General features: G+C 41.6%; 2 protein-coding genes across 2 annotated transcripts; one reads left to right on the top strand and one right to left on the bottom strand.

Moving 5' to 3' along the window:
- Nucleotides 1–4,901: 4,901 nt before the first annotated feature.
- LOC115145445 (homeobox protein DBX2-like) lies at nt 4,902–10,831 on the top strand. Its single transcript, XM_029686978.2, has 4 exons — nt 4,902–5,190; nt 7,103–7,192; nt 9,770–9,954; nt 10,547–10,831. The coding sequence occupies exons 1-4, from the start codon at nt 4,902–4,904 to the stop codon at nt 10,829–10,831; spliced, it is 849 nt and encodes a 282-aa protein (XP_029542838.2).
- A 1,522-nt stretch (nt 10,832–12,353) lies between these two features.
- LOC115144947 (secreted frizzled-related protein 5-like) lies at nt 12,354–13,653 on the bottom strand. The gene is made up of 3 exons (XM_065002775.1): nt 13,370–13,653; nt 12,820–13,085; nt 12,354–12,664 (listed from the first exon to the last, which is right to left on the bottom strand). Exons 1-3 carry the CDS (start codon nt 13,651–13,653, stop codon nt 12,354–12,356), a joined length of 861 nt encoding a protein of 286 aa, XP_064858847.1.
- Nucleotides 13,654–18,221: the final 4,568 nt, after the last annotated feature.

Here is an 18,221-nt window from a genome sequence, read left to right as displayed (position 1 = left end):
TGTTGATAAGCACAGTCAATAGCATCAAGGAAATAATCATTGTTGTTACTTAGCAGAGGCATAGCATTTTACCCCCTAGATTTATCCAATGCATTAGACACAGTTGATCATGAAATATTATTTGCTAAATTACATTATTAAGGTTTTCATGATCTTATATAATTATGTTTATGATAGAGAACAATTTGTATATGCAAATGGTTGTGCATCTACCAGGGCCAGGATATCCTGTGGCATTCCACAGGGTTCGACCCTTAGACCTGTGTTATTCCCAATCTATATTAATGACCCATTCTCTTTGCTGATGATACCAACTTGGTTTTATCACACAAGAATTTCGATTCACTAATCAATGAAGCCAACTCAGGCATGACCAAGTTTTCTGAATGGTTCCATATAATCAAATTATCTTTAAATGTAAAAAAGAATCCAACTGCGTTGTATTCACTGGTAAGAATAAGAAAGAAAAAAATGAGCCAGAATCTCAATTGGTGAGAATGAAATGGACCAGGTTTAATTCACTAGATTCCTAGGTGTTGTAGTTGATGAAAAGTTATCCTGGAAAAAGCATATGCAGCAAATTGGTATCATCAGAAAGATTAGTGGATTGGTTCATCAGCCTTGCTTCCTAACACTATACTACAGCTTAAGTTACCCATATCTCATTTACTGCAATATTGTCTGGGCTATTACACATGCTTCCTACCTACCCAAATGACTCATCACATAGAAGAAATTTGCAGGACTAGCCACCTCCTTTAACTACTTGGCTCCATCTGCCCCTCTGTTTAAGAAACTCAATATATTGTCCATTTGTCCATTAATATACTCCATGAACCTTCATCTACAAATACATATACCTCCCAGACAGCCTACCTAAACCTTCAATGGATTCTTCCATGTTCATTCCCAAATCCATGCATTCAACACGACACTACAATAACCTTCACCCTGCCCTCTGCCGTGCCTCACATAGTCAATTCTCTAGCTAGCAGATACAGAGGTTCCATACTCTGGAATTCCTATCTTCACTTTGACAAAACGTCATCATCACTCAATAACTTCAAGTGAAGACTAGGGGTCAGACTGATGATCCAAACTATCCAGTAGTCTCCTCCATGTAGCCTAGCTCTCTCTCTCACACACACACACACACACACACACACACACACACACACACACACACACACACACACACACACACACACACACACACACACACACACACACACACACACACACACACACACACACACACACACACACACACACACACACACACACACACACACACACACACACACACACACACACACACACACACACACACACACACACACACACACACACACACACACACACACACACACACACATAATCAAACATGTTTTTCCTGTATATTCAGTATACTATCAACATTTGTAATTAGTATTCTTTGTTTAACTGATTGAACAAACTTTTTTTGTACTAATATTTGTATATTGTTTTTTTTAATGTGGTTTTCATTTATGCCCTATTGGGTTTCCAACCTCACCTGCACACCAGTTTTTTATCTGTACTGTTTTGTCTTTAACGTGTTTTCTTTGGTGCAAATAAATTCAACCTAAAACCCCCAAACCCAAAAAATAACAAATAGTTTATCCCTTACACAACGACACGCTGAAGTCAAAGTATGATGCTGTGGGCGCCGCACAGTTTCCACGGTTCATCCCTGACACAATGCCTCAGCTCCGCACCCAAGCTGCTCAGATGCTCTCCATGTTCGGCAGCACTTATCTATGCGAGCAACTTTTCTCCTCGATGAAGATGACCAAAACAACTCACAGGAGACGTCTGACTGATGAACATCTTCGCTCGATACTGAGGATTTCTTCAGCTCAGAGCTTGAGCCCAGACATTGATGAACTAGCATCCAAGAAGAGATGCCAGGTATCTGGCTTGGGCACATCAGATTAGACCAGTGTGCAATAATTAACGTTTTCTTTATGCACTTTTTCTTGCTACAAGGCATGGGCTTGAATGGTTGATTGATTTATTATCATTTTATTTGTAAAATTATTAGCCAGTGGAAAAAGTTTATTTTGGTATTTAAATCAGAAGGCTGCAAATAGAAAAGAGGCATACAATTTTTATTTAAATTTTATTTATTTAATAAATGAATGCCATTGATGTGTTTTTTCATTTGAAATTCGATTTTGCATGTCTCCACTATTAAATTATATATTGTATGGTAATAAGCGATGCTTGTTCCATATTCAATGTTAAAGCAAAACTTGTTTGGGTCCATATTAAAAGGTTAATTTGTTCAATGTTGGCCCGTGACTTTGTTCAGGTTTTACATTTTGGCCCACTGGGTATTTGAGTTTGACACCCCTGCCTTAAACTGAATAATCTCAAACACATTGCAGATAAAAACAACAGTGCACTCATCTTGCATCTTATCATCAGAGATGCAGCTTATTATATGATTTTTTAATTTGCAAGGTTGACTTATTTAGAGATAAATAGTCCCACACTGCTGCCTGTGGCTCACTGTGTCATGAACAAATGGTTCCTGTTGGCAACAGACAAAAGCCTAGGGCAGTATCACAAACAGCAGCCAATGTGGAGCATGTAAAGAGGCATTAGGTACACACAGAGGTAGATAGCACAGCCTGAGCCCACTAACACCCCTCAAACAAGACACCACAGTTGCTTTTTCCACCAGTCTGGAGAATATAAAACCTCAAATCTGATTACAAGCAACCTTTGGTTCCCTGGCGGCCAGACAATTGCTCTGGCTGTCTGGGACATTTTCCATGCCCAGCATGAGGTGTCCCCCGAACCGTGCACCCCCTCGCCTCGCTTTGCCTGGACATGCTTGCTTACTGTTCCACAATTTAATTTCCTCCTTTCCCCCAGCTCCTCTATTATGAGGCTGAGTATCATTAGCCGGAGCAGTCAGATCAGGGTCATATGGTTACACATGATGCCAGCCACCCATTGGCTAAAATATACCACACACGCACTCACACATACCCCCCTCACAAACACACGTATAAAATCATGCTACACACATATCAACCCCACCTTCCCCAAATACCCCCTTCCCCAAACCACGTGTAAATATTGCACTATAATTTGTGCCTTCCTGTATTATACTTATTCTAACATTTTTATTCTATTCTACTGAACCATTTACTTTATGTTCATATTCTTATCTTTTATTATTTCTTGTTGTATTTGCATTGTCGAGAAGGAACCTGCAAGTGAACATTTAATTGGACAGTGTATACAGTACTATACCATGTATATCCTGTAAAGCTTCAACTGTGCCTCTGAAATTCAATAAATCTATAACAACAAACCTGGGTTCGGGTTCCAGTTCGGCTTCCCCTGAATCAGTGGAGGCTGCTGAGGGGAGGACGGCTCATAATAATGGCTGGAACAGAGTCATGGAAACCATGTTTTTTTATGTATTTGATACCATTCCACTCATTCCTCTCCAGCCATTAACAAGAGCCCGTCCTCCCCAATTAAGGTGCCAACAACCTCCTGTGCCCTGAATTTGTTGTAGTATTATATACAGATGCTTCTCACATAACCAATAGTATTTCAACTACACCGTTCTATCAAAGTTGACCTCCTACATTGTCTCTCCCTTTCATCCACATCAGACCCCAACGTTAACTGCTGTAGATCCTTCACAGCTTTTTTGTGCATATTTCTGTCAAGCTGGACGGAAGGTATTTTTAAAACAGACGGAATCGATTATCTATCTCAAGTAGGAACCAATAGGCCTGTCAAGTCTGTGAGTGACAAACCATATTAGGCCAACCAAGTCACTAAAAAGAGGAGGAAAGTGGTGGGAGAATACCACTTAAACCATTACAGAGGCAATCTGAAAGATGTATTAATTGGTTTGAATTCATAGAGTAAAACATGAAATATGAATGACCTGATTGAATCGGTCATTCACAACATTCATATTCTGTATCTGGTGGTCAATTAAAGTTAAGTGTAATTGAGATCAAATTCCATTCTTGACCAAAACATTTAATTTAAAACATTTAGTAGATATTTAAATTCTACCTCAAATGTGCATGGTATTACTCAATCAGAATAATTATAAAATGATTAACTCTTGAAAAGTAAAGATATGAGAAGGCAATGTACATTCTTTGTGGGAATTCACTTTTTTTCTAGTTATGTTTTCTTGCATCAAAATTCATACGTAAACAGTGACCTAGATCAAACCAAACCAATATTATTATGCATTGTGCGCACAAATGAGCTGCAAACTATTTCATGTCCATGCCTTTCTATGGGACACAATGGCTGCTCTAAGGTAGCTGCAGAAAAGAGAACTATTTACTACAGGACTGAGAAATATGCTTGGTGCACGTTAAACTTTGGCCAGCAGTCCATTTTATCTGGTGTCTATCATTTAATAGGCAAGTTGACATAATGAATGGAGAAGGGCCCACCTTCTGCCACTCCAGAAAGCACCCAGTCTTATCTGAATTGAAAATCACATTAGAGCCTCTTAGCCAATCACACGGTAGCCCTGGAGCAAAGTGCAGATCCTGGAGGAGAAGAGAAAGAGAGAAGAGAAGAAGAGAGAGAGAGAGAGCTTTTCTTTTCCTGGGACTTTAATGAAGTTGGCCGTGGTCTGGGGAGACTTGGAGGGATTATATCTCAAATTTGAGTCTCTTCTGTAACTTGGCTCTGTGGCTGCTGAGACTAATGGGCTGTACTGTGAGGTGAGTGAAAGGGAAAGGGGGATACCTAGTCAGTTGTACAACTGAATGCATTCAACTGAAATGTGTATTCCGCATTTAACCCAACCCCTCTGAATCAGAGAGGTGCGGGGGTTTCCTTAATCGGGTGAGGGAGCGCTCCTTAGGGTCACAGTGAACAGAATGATCGGTGGTCAGAAGGAGAATATGGCGGCAGGATCACCTACTCATCCAGGCTTTGGCATCTCTGGGAAGAGCTTCCTCATAGACAACCTGCTGCGCTCGGCAGGGCCATCCTTTTCCTCATCCTCTTCCTCGCCCACCTCAGGTGGACCAACAAGTGGGCTCTTCAAGGAGCCCTCGATCGGCCCCTACTGGAGCACCTGGGGCCCTCAGCATGTTTTCTATGAGGGCCAGAGTAAAAACTGTGAACGAGTCAAAGACAGAGGGCTTCCTCCTCATCCACACTCAGGTACAATGGTATATAATACACCACATGATGATAGTATTATATTATATTGGTGGTTGTGAGACCTAATGTGTAGGCCCTTGAAACTATACATGGGGGAAATGAGATTTGATTTTATATATATATATTTATTAAAAATGTATCTGCCTTAGAATTGACAAAACCAGTTGTTTCGACTCTCCCTCGTGTCAAAATGCATGCAAAACACATTTTCAGAAAATACTTATTGTTCAGAACAAATCCTATTTATATAGATTTCTCATTAAAAAGACACTGTAAGGAAGTGTAACCTCTTCATCCTATCAACTTATTCTGCCTTCAGTTCAAAATATCAGAAAATTATATCAGATACAAATTCCATTTGCTATACTGCCATTTAGGTAACACTATTTGGATAGTTCATCTGCAGATGCTCTACAGATGATTAGCAATATTTCAACTAACTATCTACTAACCCTAGCCCTAATCCTTATTCTAACCCTAAACTTAACCCTAACCCTAACCCTTACCCTAACCATAAACTCAAATCAAATTGTATTGGTCGCATACACACATTTAGCAGATGTTATCGCGGGTGCAGCGAAATACTTGTGTTCCTGCAGCAGTGCATTAATACCTGACAATACAAAACAATACACACAAATCCAAGAAAGAAAAATAAAATAAATATGATGGTGTGTATGGACATAATGGCCAGTATATGAATAGAAACGGTGTGTACAGCAGAGGTTTTATAGGATAGGCCTTGACTAGAATACAGTATATACACTGAGTGTACAAAACATTAGGAACACTTTCCTAATATTGAGTTGCAGCCCTTTTGCCCTCAGAGCAACCTCAATTCGTTGGGGCACAGACTTTATAAGGTTGAATACAATGCTTCCCACTATCGTGTCAAGTTGGCTGGATATCCTTTGAATGGTGTACCATTCTTGATACACACGGGAAACTGCTGCGTGAAAAACCCAGCAGCGTTGCAGTTCTTGTCTCGCTCAAACCAGTGCACCTGGCACCTACTACCATACCCCGTTCAAAGGCACTTAAGTCTTTTGTCTTGCCCGTTCACGCTCTGAATGGCACACATACACAACCCATGTCTCAGTTGTCTCAAGGCTTAAAAATACTTATTTTACCTGTCTCCTCACCTTCATCTACTCTGACTAAAATGTATTTAAGGGATCATGGCTTTCACCTGGATTCACTTGGTTAGACTACGTCATGGAAAGAGCAGGTGTTCCTAATGTTTTGTACACCCAGTTTACATATAAAGTGGGTAGCATCCACCAGTAGTTATAAAGTGAGAGAGGCACTCGTAACTGCACCATTAAGTATCTCTCCTATTCCCTTTCAGCTACTGTAGAGAATAATGGAACCTGTGGGGAAAATCTACCAGGAAACTCCAGTATATAAAATCCAGTATAATTAAGTGTGCGGGCTGGGGGTGTAATAAAACCCACTAAAAGAGATTCTGTGTTTCCTCTGAAATTACACCTTATATGTCTCTCTGCTCATGCTATTTTTTACTTTAACTTACCCCCTCTCTCCATATTCTCTCTCCCTTTCCCCTTCTTTCCCTCTCCCCCTCTCTATTCCTCCTTCCCCTTCTCCCTCTCTCTATTCCTCCTTCCCCTTCTCCCTCTCTCTATTCCTCCTTCCCCTTCCCCTTCTCCCTCTCTCTATTCCTCCTTCCCCTTCTCACTCTCTCTATTCCTCCTTCCCCTTCTCCCTCTCTCTATTCCTCCTTCCCCTTCTCCCTCTCTCTATTCCTCCTTCCCCTTCCCCTTCTCTCTATTCCTCCTTCCCCTTCTCCCTCTCTCTATTCCTCCTTCCCCTTCTCCCTCTCTCTATTCCTCCTTCCCCTTCTCCCTCTCTCTATTCCTCCTTCCCCATCTCCCTCTCTCTCTTCTCTCTGCAGGCCTGTTGAGCAGTGTGTTTCTACGGCGCCCTCAGTATGTGCTGGCAGCAGTGTGCTGTGGTGGGTCCAGCCCTCCACTTGTCTTCTCCGGTGAGTATTTAATACTTCATCAGCGATGCCTCAGCTCCTCTCTAAGCATTAACAGCAGGGTCTCCCATATTCTCTACGGCTAATTACTGATGCAATGCCAAGGAGCTAATTCTCCACTCAACTCTCTGCACTGCTATTCATGACCATTCACGGCTATTTAGACCATTTAAAGGTGGGGGGGAGGTTGTGGAGCGGGGTGGGGTGGGGGGGTGCTTTTATGGCCATTAAGGCCCCCATTTGGAGTCATATAGATACGCACACAGGCCCACTCAAGTGTGCAGAGCGCCTTGTCTCTGTCAGATTAGGACTGTATTAATAAGAGGTATGCCATGTAACTGTTATTGGTCTCTGTGTGACATTCGTATTGCATCTCTGTGAGCTGAGTCTCAGCACATAGGACAGTTTGGCTGATAGTTGGTCCAACTGTGATAATTGAATCAGTATGACCAAACTGCTAATGTTACGACTTGCCAAAGGAGGGGATTTATTTATATAATGAGGCTCCTAAAATGATTTAGTGTAGGTTTCATGGAAAATATTTCCATGAAACCAGAATCTATATGGATTTGAATTGTGTTATGTAATTGGATTTATTTTGAAGTCTGTATTAACCTTTCATAGTGAAAGTCTCATGACGAGGGCAGCATTGATTTCTCCTAACTTCTGTCAGGGTTGTGATGCTAGTTGCTAGGTCCTTTGACTCCTGACAAGTGAGGCAGCAAATATAATCCCTCAGTAGACCCCCTGCCCCCCTCCCCCCCGGTTCCCTGAGCCTTCTTAGTGGGCTGACACTTTCCCACAGTGCCCAGCAACAGGACAATGCCGTGACCAATCAGCACTTTCACTCCCCCATCCACAAGGGACCCCGCTGCAATTTTTCACTGCAGTAAGAAACTCTGCGAAGCACAAAAACACAGAAAACAGCTATTCCTCTGCAGAAAGGGGACTGCCCACTCACTCTTTGTGTGGCCACAGAAACCAGCTCCTCAACTCCCTCCTTTTCCTGTCAACTCACTCTCATTCCTTTCCATTTAAAGTCCCCTGACCTGAACATAAAACACTCAATGAAAGTGTATAGACTTATTCGAGCTCATCTTCCCATAGAACCGGGCCCATACCTGCAAGAGAAAATATTTAGTGAGGAACGCTGAGCCAGCGAGTAGTGTCCTTTCAATGAACAGCCTTTGTGGCAGGACCCTAAGGGTTGTGCGCTCAGACCATGAAGCCCTTGGGAGTGACCTGTTAAAACTCCATTTAAGTGGTAGCCATTGAGGCTTAAGGAGCGCATCTAACCGGTTACTCGCACCCCAGAGGTGGTCTGTGTGCAGATTTGTCGTACAGATTAAAAAGGCATTGCTCAATGGGATTTGGTCAAATGTTCCACTTGACTCTTGTTGTGCGTGAGTCAGGCAGTGTGGGATTGCTCTTCACCCAATCTCTTTCTCCTCTGTGAAAATGGGTCTCCATTCTCTCTTTAGTCACCCCCATTTTGTTAAATTAGACAGATTGATGCAAACTAAGTAGTGGAGAGTAAGTGTGTATAAGAGTGACGGAAAATGGACACAATCCATGTAGATAGTGAGTGACGAAGTGAGCCAGTTAGTAGATGCGTGAGTCTGCCTTTTACACTGACCAAAATGTGTTGGTCCTATGTTGTTTGAGCGAGTGTGCAATTGACATGCTGACTGAAGCAATGTCCACAGAGCTGTTGCCAGAGAATTGAATGTTAATTTCTCTACCAATAAGCTGTCTACAATGTCATTTGAGAGAATTTGGCAGTGCGTCCATCACAACCGCAGACTACGTGTATGGAGTTGTGTGGGCGAGCAGTTTGCTGACGTCATTGTTGTGAACAGAGTGCCCCGTGGGGGCGGTGGGGTTATGGTATGGGCAGGCATAAGCTACTGACAACAAACACAATTGCATTTTATCGATGGCAATTTGAATGCACAAAAATATTGTGACGACATTCTGAGGCTCATTGTGAGGCCCATTTTTTTAAGGTAACTGTGATCAACAAATGCATATCTGTATTCCCAGTCATGTGAAAGCCATAGATTAAGGCCAAATTCATTTTTTTAAATGAACTGATTAACTGATATGAACTGTAACTCAGTAAAATCTTAGAAAAATGTTGCATATTGCATTTATATTTTTGTTAAGTATATAATCAGTATAAGGATGTATTCAGTGCTTTGGACTGGACTGGACATGATAGCCAGAGCAATAATGCATTTGAATAACAAAACTTCATTCATTAATTAGGATGATTTTCTATTTTAGTCCACTTGATGTGGGAATATACAGTAATATATTTATCTTGTGAATTAAAATTATTTCTTGTTATTGACTTCGTTCACCTTACATCCATTTCCATATTAAAATATTGGTACTTGTATCTAGTAGGGCAATGTTCCATTGCATGCATGCAACAGAGAACATATGTCAATGAAAATACATTTACTCATCCATAATAACCCAATGCAAAAAATGACATTTGCCTTTCCTCAAGTCAGGTTATTTTTTAGCTGGAATACAAAACATGAATATGAATGATTCTGACCTCTGACCTTTCAGAGGGAGCCTATATTCCGATGTGGTCCCCGGATACGAGCCCCAAATCCCGGCGAGGAATCCTGAGGAGGGCGGTGTTCTCGGATGAGCAGAGGAAGGAGCTGGAGAAAACGTTCAAAAGACAGAAATACATCAGCAAGACAGACAGAAACAAACTGGCAGCAGATCTCAGCCTGAAGGAATCCCAGGTAGGATACCATATACTGTAGGTCTAGGTCGGAGGTCACCATTACAACCCCATTTTATATCCTATGCTACATCATGCTTTTTTTCTCATATCACCTCTTCATTGAATGCAAACACATCTTACTGGGTATGAGTGCTCCAGCCTAGATTTAGTAAATATCTTCTATGGTAAGTGTCCCTCATCTTAAAATGTTATTACAATACTGCCATCACTACTGTGATAATTGTAAGAAGTAGACCAAGATGTCATACCCTCTAAGCTTTTGTCTAAAGTAGGGGGAAAGTGGTCAACATTTCAGTTGTAGTTGAGGTGGCTACTAAAACAGCTGTAATGTTTGATTGGAAGAAGATATTTCTGTTCTTATTTTAGATTTGAAAAGCAGAGAAGTAGACTAAAATTGCATATGCTCTAAGTGTTTGTCTAATTAGAAAAGTATAATTGTGGCACTACTTAGAAAAGTATAATTGTGGCACTTCAAACAGACTGAATAAATAGAGATAATGCTCCCTGCTGTATCATAGACTTAGATTTGACTAAACAAAACAACTGGCACCCCAAAATGAACCTCTCACTGACCTGTGTGTCTACTGTAGGTGAAGATCTGGTTTCAGAACCGGAGGATGAAGTGGAGGAACTGTAAGGAGAAGGAGGGCCACAGCTGCCGCTCCCCCATGGAGGAGCTCATGTCCCGGGGCTGCAACCAGGAAGAAGAACGCAAGGGGGCACCAGAGAGCACGGGCACGCCATCAGACAGCTCACCGTCACAGCAGCAGGACTCGGACACAGGTGTTACCACAGAGAAAGAGTCATGCAAGGAACCTGCGACTTTGAAACAGCCACTGAGTCCGCACAGATACACTATGACCTCTGATCCCTGAGAGGATGAGAGACTGAAAGATGGGCGTTGAGCATTGGATAAAACGACTAACACTTCATAACAAGAAAATCTTGTCATTTTAATATTGTGTGGATTGCTATTGTGTAGTAACATTTTCTAGACTGACTGCAAGTGTTTTGGAAACTTTATTTTATCATACACTGTATATAAACACAAACTGAAGGTTAGTCAGCTACACACAACCATGTACAAATGCTTTAACATGTAAGACTGTATTCAGAATATTTATTTTACTCTTTTAACTGAAACAATTTCTGTAAATAAAATGATTCATTAAATGCTGATTTCTTCATTCCGTGTTAATATTCAAGATGTTGAGTAAGCAATAGTAAAAACGAGACAACAGTAATAAGTTACAGTATTTAAAGGCCCAATGCAGGCATTTTTATCTCAATATAAAATTATTTCTGTGTAACAATTATGTACCTTACTGTTATGAATTAAAATGGTTAAAAATAAATAAAAATAGCTTCTAAGCAAAGAACAACTTCTCAAGCTAGAATATTGCTAGGACTGTCTGGGAGTGGTCTGAGGGGTGTAATTGGATGAGCCTAATGGGAGGGATATGTAACCTGAAAACTAGCTATTATTGGCAGAGAGGTTTGAAACGCTTTTTGTTATTGGTCTATTAACTTATACTGTCTGATGATGTCACCAGGCAGGCCAAAACTCCATCCAACCAAAGAGGTCTTTTCAACCAGCTCTTACACTTAAATGACATTATCAATTTCACAGTATTATTCGAACTCAGTGTGGAAATATATGTAAAACACAAGTTTTGGGAAGCACTGGGCCTTTAATATTCACACAAAAATACAGTACATCAATAAAGATAGTGCTTGCTACCAAGGACCTCAGAGACAATATCAAATAAATGACAGATATTACAAATATGAAATGCCAATTAAATGTAACATTGTACAACTGTGGTGAATGCCAGATGTTATGCTGGAACTTTGTTGTTTGTAAGACAATTTTATTTTTGGACTTTGTCTTTTCCTTATCCATTCACTATCTGGACATCCTGCACTCCTGCACCATTCCTCATTCACCTATTTGGCTGTAAGGTTCTGGCTATTTTACATGCTGTATGAATCATATAGAATAACCAACACTAATTCAATAGAAATAGATTACATATTTACATTTTTATTATTGTATTATTTTCACTCACTTAACAGAAAAATCCAACATACAAAACACATAAATACGGCATTATCTAAATAGAAAATAATACTCTTTAGAAATAATTTACATTTAGCTATTACTATGTATAGTTTTTAGAGTGCATTCTATTACTGTGTGCTGTAGCTGAGCTACTGTGAAGGAGCAGAGGGCAACAGAGGGCCAATGAGAGAGTCCAGCTCTAACACCTCTGACATCAAGTCAGTAACTTCAGGAAACATCATATACTCAACCGACCTTCCACTCAGGACGCCATTCTAAGCAACACAGATTTAACAGAGATCATATTTTTCATTATATCACTATCATCCAGTCACTCAACACCTGTGGTGTTTCCACTTGCGCGCAGCCATTGTGATGCTGTTGTTCTTCTTGTGCCAGGGGAAGAGGCGGGTGAGGGCCAGGGTGCCATCGGACTGCACAGCGCCTGTCAGCAGGTAGAGCTGGACACGGCCGGGCCGGACCAGTACGTTGGCACAGGGCAGGTTGATGAGCAGCCACTGCTGGAGGAGGTGCTGGGTGTCGTAGGGAAGCAAGGGGCCCTGGCGGATAAACTCTACCCGGCCTTCCACCTCAAACTCTGGCTCCCCTGAGGGCAGGCGCCGGCGAGACAGCTTGGCTGTTACAGCTGAGGGAGGAGAGAGAGGACAGAAGGTGAGTATGCTAGCTGAGACAGAACTACACACATATGTATGGTACAAATATACACACTAATAAACTTGCATAACATACTAATCAGTGCAAACATACACATATATACAGTACATTATTGCACATGCTTACCAAAGTCATCCTGGCACAGAGCATCCAGAACTGTCTTCAGTGAAGGGTGCTCCTCCACGGAAGGACATGCTTGGCATGCAGGCTTAGGCAATGCTTTGGCGAGGTGGCTGTTGCTGTGTTTGGGGTGGGTGGTCAGGCACATGTCTTCCTGGGTAGGGAAGCGGTCACAGTCTAGCGCCTCTGGCCAGACTTGGCCCTGACAGGCCAGTACTGGGGCACAGCTGTCCCTGACGGCCACACACAGGCTACGGCACGGCTGGATAAAACTGGAGATGGAGAGACAGACACGGGGTCATGTTCCATTGTAAACACACTGAGGGTGAAATATAAGTGATGGAGGAGTGGATAGTTCCCTCTTGAGAAGGAGTTGGCAGTGGGATGTTCTCAAGGGGAAGGTAATAGGGAAATAGACAGAGAGAACAGCCAAGTTGACAGAGAAGGAAGAGAGCAACCTAGTATGGAGAGAGAAAGACACACACACACAGGAAGGACATAGAAAGATAGAAGAGGACATGTATAGGTAAAAGGCAAACAAAAGCTACAGACTTACGCGTCGAGGCAGACGGGCGCGATGAGGGAGCAGAGGAAGGCCTGGGCCTGGGGATGGCAACCGGTCTGCAGCAGGGGTCTCCAGTCCTCCGAACGGGGAACCACCTCGCCCTCTAGGCTGCTGTGCCCCAGCAAGTTAGGCAGCCTCATCTCCGAGTAGCCCACGTCCTGGCACACACTCATCTGGTGAGGGATAGGCACACAGCGGGTCGACTGACCCAGGTCGAAGCCCCAGGCTGGGGCCAGGAGAACCAGGAGAGTCAGGGTGAAGGAGAAGAGATCCATCGTGAAGAGAAACAAAGTCCTGACTGAAAATCCAATTAAGGAGAAGACAGGTGCTGCTGTTGCTTGCTGTAGGAAAGGTAATGTCTCTCTGTGCCAGTTGCCTCCCTCTATATATACAACCAGCCCAGCCCCATCAGACTGTTATCAACTACCTATCAAAGAGGCTGGGACGAGGTGCGAGAGGAGACAACAGCTAGTTTTGTGATGACTGCAGACATAGGGGGTAATAGTGAATGGAGGCGGGGGGCATTATGAGAGCAATCACAGCCAAGGCATTACAATGCAAAACTATCAGTCTCCGGGGCTTATTTTTGCCATTAAATCTATTGACTTTTACATTAGAAATACCTCCTGCTGATTGGTTCACATAAGACACTTTGCTGAGCAGTTATGTATTCATGTATATATAATTTTTGTCTTGTGAGCCATTGTTTTGAGAATACTGCTGTAAAGACAGAAGTACATGAAACACACATTTATATTTGAGACAAAGTTCTGAAACATTGACTGGCATTTAAATATGACATGTGAAATCAAGAATGTTTATAATTCATATTTTACTCAGGAGAAACAGTGTAGGCTTATTTCTTCTGTGTAGACAGACAGGCAGTCTCCTCAATATTGAGTCTCTTTCATGTCTCCTCCTTTGCTAATTTGAGGGTTTCCTGAGAAGAAGGGTCCTGATCCCAGAGCCCAGCTCTGATCACACTCCCATTAGCGGAGACGTGTTTCTGTCTGGCTCACTGGGCTTTGATGTGACCCTAGATTACAGTCTGATGCACATGCTAAATGCTACAACAACAGCAAGCTACAGCTCTGTCTACCTACTGTAGCAATCAGATCAAACTTGACTGCAGCAGACAGACACATACTTTTTAATCAGGCAAATCAGTTAAGAACAAATTATTTTTTACAATGACGGCCTACCCCTAACCCAGACAACACTGGGCCAATTGTGTGCCACCCTATTGGATTCCCAATCATGGCTAGTTGTGATACAGCCTGGAATTGAACCAGGGTATGTAGTGACACCTCTTACACTGAGATGCAGTACCTTAGACCGCTGCGCCATTCGGGAGCCCCCAGACAATCATATAATGACATACACTCCCCTCCATATTTATTTGGACAGTGAAGCTAAAATGTGTAAATGTTGCTCTGTAATCATACATAGAAGTGATGATTAATGATCTTTGTTCCTCTGTAACTTTCTCACTCATCATTATTCAGGATTCATTAATTGTTAGATACTATTGCACTGTTGGTGCTAAGAACACAAGCATTTCGCTACACCCGCAATAACATCTGCTAAATATGTGACCAATAAAATGTGATTTGATTTGATTTCATGTAGAAGTGTTCAGAAACATCTGCTGTTCTTATTTACAAGAGAAGTGACAAAAAAATTACACAAGAGGTTTACATTAATGTCATTCAGTTCCTAGTGGACAAAACATAATCCGAAAAACAATAATAAATAAAAGGTGACATTCTGTACTGTTGCCTCATATGAAACATTTCAAATCTCAAAATCTCAAATTCAAAATGCTGTATGTTGTCAAATTTTAGCTTCACATTCCAAATAAATATGGAGGGGAGTGTAAATCTTGTACCTTATGTTGCAATGACATTCAAAACATACCATTTCTCTTGCCAATTATTGACACTTTCAAATCATAGAGCCAACTTCACTATTTTACTTTTAAAAAGCTTGTGCAAAAAGTAACTACGGAATGTCTTACCTGTTCTGCTTTATATCTCACGTTAGGGCAGTGGTTCTCAACTCCTGTCCTCATATACCCCCAACAGTACACATTTGTATTATAGTCCCTGACAAGCACATCTGATTCAACTTGTGAGTTAATCATCAGGCCCTCACCTAGTTGATTCAGCTATGTTTGTCCGGGGCTACAACAAAAATGTGTTTTGTTGGGGTTACTCGAGGACCGGAGTTGGGAACCACAACATTAGGGTATAAAAAGTATTCAAGGAAATCCTGGAGAAGGATGATTATCACAGAAAAATGATTTCATCACAGTTTGGGAGGAACACTGTGTCATATTGGTGGCAGACAACCACAGGGCGCTCCTACCCTCTCATCCTACCTTCTCATCAGACAACTAGAAGAGATCTCCCACTGTGATGCAGACTGGTGGTCCAGGCTCTGCTTCTAATGACATGCCGCTTCTCTCACTCCCTCCGTCTCGCACAAACTTCTAATGGCAGCACAACATTAAAGCACAGTTGATAAGTAACTCAATTCAAACCACGTTCAGATGTGTATCTCTGATGGGGGCTTGCGCCCAGGGGGCTTGAGTCAGTAATAGGGCTTGGTCTGAGTGCTGCCACACACACAAGGAACAGTACCAAGGCTCAGACTGTAGAAGTGCCAGGCAAATCAATATAAGCCCCAGGGCCTATATTCATAAAGCATCTCAGAGTAGGAGTGCTGATCTAGGATCACATTCCTTACGATATTAAATGCAAAACTGATCCTAGGGCAGTACCCCTTCTCTAAGACTCTTTCTATTCTATTCTACCATATTTTAGTTTGTGCCGCTCTGACATTGCTTGTCCATATATTTATATATTCTTAATTCAATACCTTTACTTAGATTTGTGTGTCTTGTGTGTATTGTTGTGAAATTGTTAGATATGACTTATTATATAATACTGCACTGTTGGAGCTAGAAACACAAGCATTTCGCTACACCCGCAATAACATCTGCTAAACACGTGTATGTGACCAATACAAATTGATTTGATTTGATTTATGAATATAGGCTCAGTCTGGCTGGCCCCTATCCCATCGGCCTCAGCCAAGCGGCCATCCTGTAAGGCTTTGGTGCCTACCCAGCCCCAGTCTGATCTGAGCCGGGGCCCTGGGTTCAGACGATGAGACTTACTGAGGGGCCTAACTGGGCAATTAGAGTCAGAGACCAATTTTTCAGAACAATAGTGTCATACGTTTAACAAGCTGCCTCTGCCATTATCCCTGCAGGGGACTGTTTTTCTTTCTAACGGCCCCCCTGCTTGTCTGTAGACGGTGTGTTTGTGTTGGTAATGGGGACTACGGTTCCTTTGGGCACCTGTCTATCAAAGACCATTAAGGAGTCACAAAGGCACACTCCCACACAGACAAATATGTTCACTGATGATCACATTGGTTAACATAGTAGTTTTATGTTAATGGTCATCTTATTCGGTATGGTTTTATAGTACAAAAGGTGTTCAGACAAACTGGTCATTGAATCAGTACTGCACTAGCGGAATGAGCTCTGTACACTTCCAACCACTTCTCTACTGTTAAACCTATATGTCCATGTCAGCAAGTTTTCATTTATGAATATGGCAACACCTCTCACCTGGCAAGCAAAAAGAATGACAAACCAAAAACTCTTTATATTGAAATGTCAAACAATAGTACTTGGAGCTGTGGATCATTTGTAGGTATGTTAGCTTGGCTATCCTGAGAGTAGTCAGTCAGCATGTTGCCCCTTCCATACAGAATGCCTAAAACAGGGAGTAACGCATTAAACTCTTGTCTTTTCCACCTGCATGTAGTCAACACAACTTCTTAGCAAGGTTAATATAGTAAACTAAAACTAATTCAAAAATAATAATGAAAAAACTATTTAGTCAACCGAAATAAAATAATTAACAAACCAGTTTGAAAAATTCAAACTACACCACAACTATTATCGTTGAAACCAAAAATAAAATAGAAGTTTGACTTTTTTCCCCCTAAAATTTGGTCAGAAATGGGGGTTTCAAGCTTTTGTGAAGTTTTCAAGCTATTGAAGCTGGCAGGTAAATGTTGTTGTGGTTTCAAATAGCCTTAGAAATCAGTAGCTAACTTGATAATTCTTACAAGTTAAAAACCATTGGATTGGTGTAAACCCCTACTCCTCATTAGTGTAAACCCCTACTCCTCATTAGTGTAAACCCCTACTCCTCATTGGTGTAAACCCCTACTCCTCATTAGTGTAAACCCCTACTCCTCATTAGTGTAAACCCCTACTCCTCATTAGTGTAAACCCCTACTCCTCATTAGTGTAAACCCCTACTCCGCATTAGTGTAAACCCCTACTCCTCATTGGTGTAAACCCCTACTCCTCATTAGTGTAAACCCCTACTCCTCATTAGTGTAAACCCCTACTCCTCATTAGTGTAAACCCCTACTCCTCATTAGTGTAAACCCCTACTCCTTATTAGTGTAAACCCCTACTCCTCATTAGTGTAAACATGGGCGAGAGAGAGTTACCATATTTTTTTGCACAAGTCTCGGCGCTTTTCATTTTAAATCCAAGTCACAGATACTTTATCATATAAACCTAACCTTTGATCTGACTCATTACTTTATCTATTACTTCACCCCCAGTTGTAAGAAGTGACATCCCAAAAAAACACCATACAACACAAACGTCTTCTAGCCTCCCAGGCATGCTTTCTGTTCCAAACACTAAAACTAAATTGGAAACAGAAATAAAAACTAGCAAATCAGGTCTGAAAACATACTGAAACTACACTTAAAAACAAATATAAAAACACATACTATAACCCTGCCT

Source organism: Oncorhynchus nerka, linkage group LG17, assembly GCF_034236695.1.
Source record: "Oncorhynchus nerka isolate Pitt River linkage group LG17, Oner_Uvic_2.0, whole genome shotgun sequence".
Lineage (NCBI taxonomy): Eukaryota > Metazoa > Chordata > Actinopteri > Salmoniformes > Salmonidae > Oncorhynchus > Oncorhynchus nerka.
The sequence above is the reverse complement of the archived record's forward strand: the minus strand, read 5'-3'. Positions and strand labels throughout refer to the sequence as shown.

Excerpts from the sequence above, each read along its gene's own strand:
- LOC115144947 (XM_065002775.1), bottom strand. The coding sequence starts at position 13,653 with ATGGATCTCTTCTCCTTCACCCTGACTCTCCTGGTTCTCCTGGCCCCA. Across the intron at positions 13,086-13,369 it reads GCGCCCGTCTGCCTCGACGC|TTTTATCCAGCCGTGCCGTA; the intron begins GTAAGTCTGTAG and ends CTCCATCTCCAG. Across the intron at positions 12,665-12,819 it reads TCTGTGCCAGGATGACTTTG|CTGTAACAGCCAAGCTGTCT; the intron begins GTAAGCATGTGC and ends CTCCTCCCTCAG.
- LOC115145445 (XM_029686978.2), top strand. The coding sequence starts at position 4,902 with ATGATCGGTGGTCAGAAGGAGAATATGGCGGCAGGATCACCTACTCAT. Across the intron at positions 5,191-7,102 it reads TCCTCCTCATCCACACTCAG|GCCTGTTGAGCAGTGTGTTT; the intron begins GTACAATGGTAT and ends TTCTCTCTGCAG. Across the intron at positions 7,193-9,769 it reads CCCTCCACTTGTCTTCTCCG|AGGGAGCCTATATTCCGATG; the intron begins GTGAGTATTTAA and ends CTGACCTTTCAG.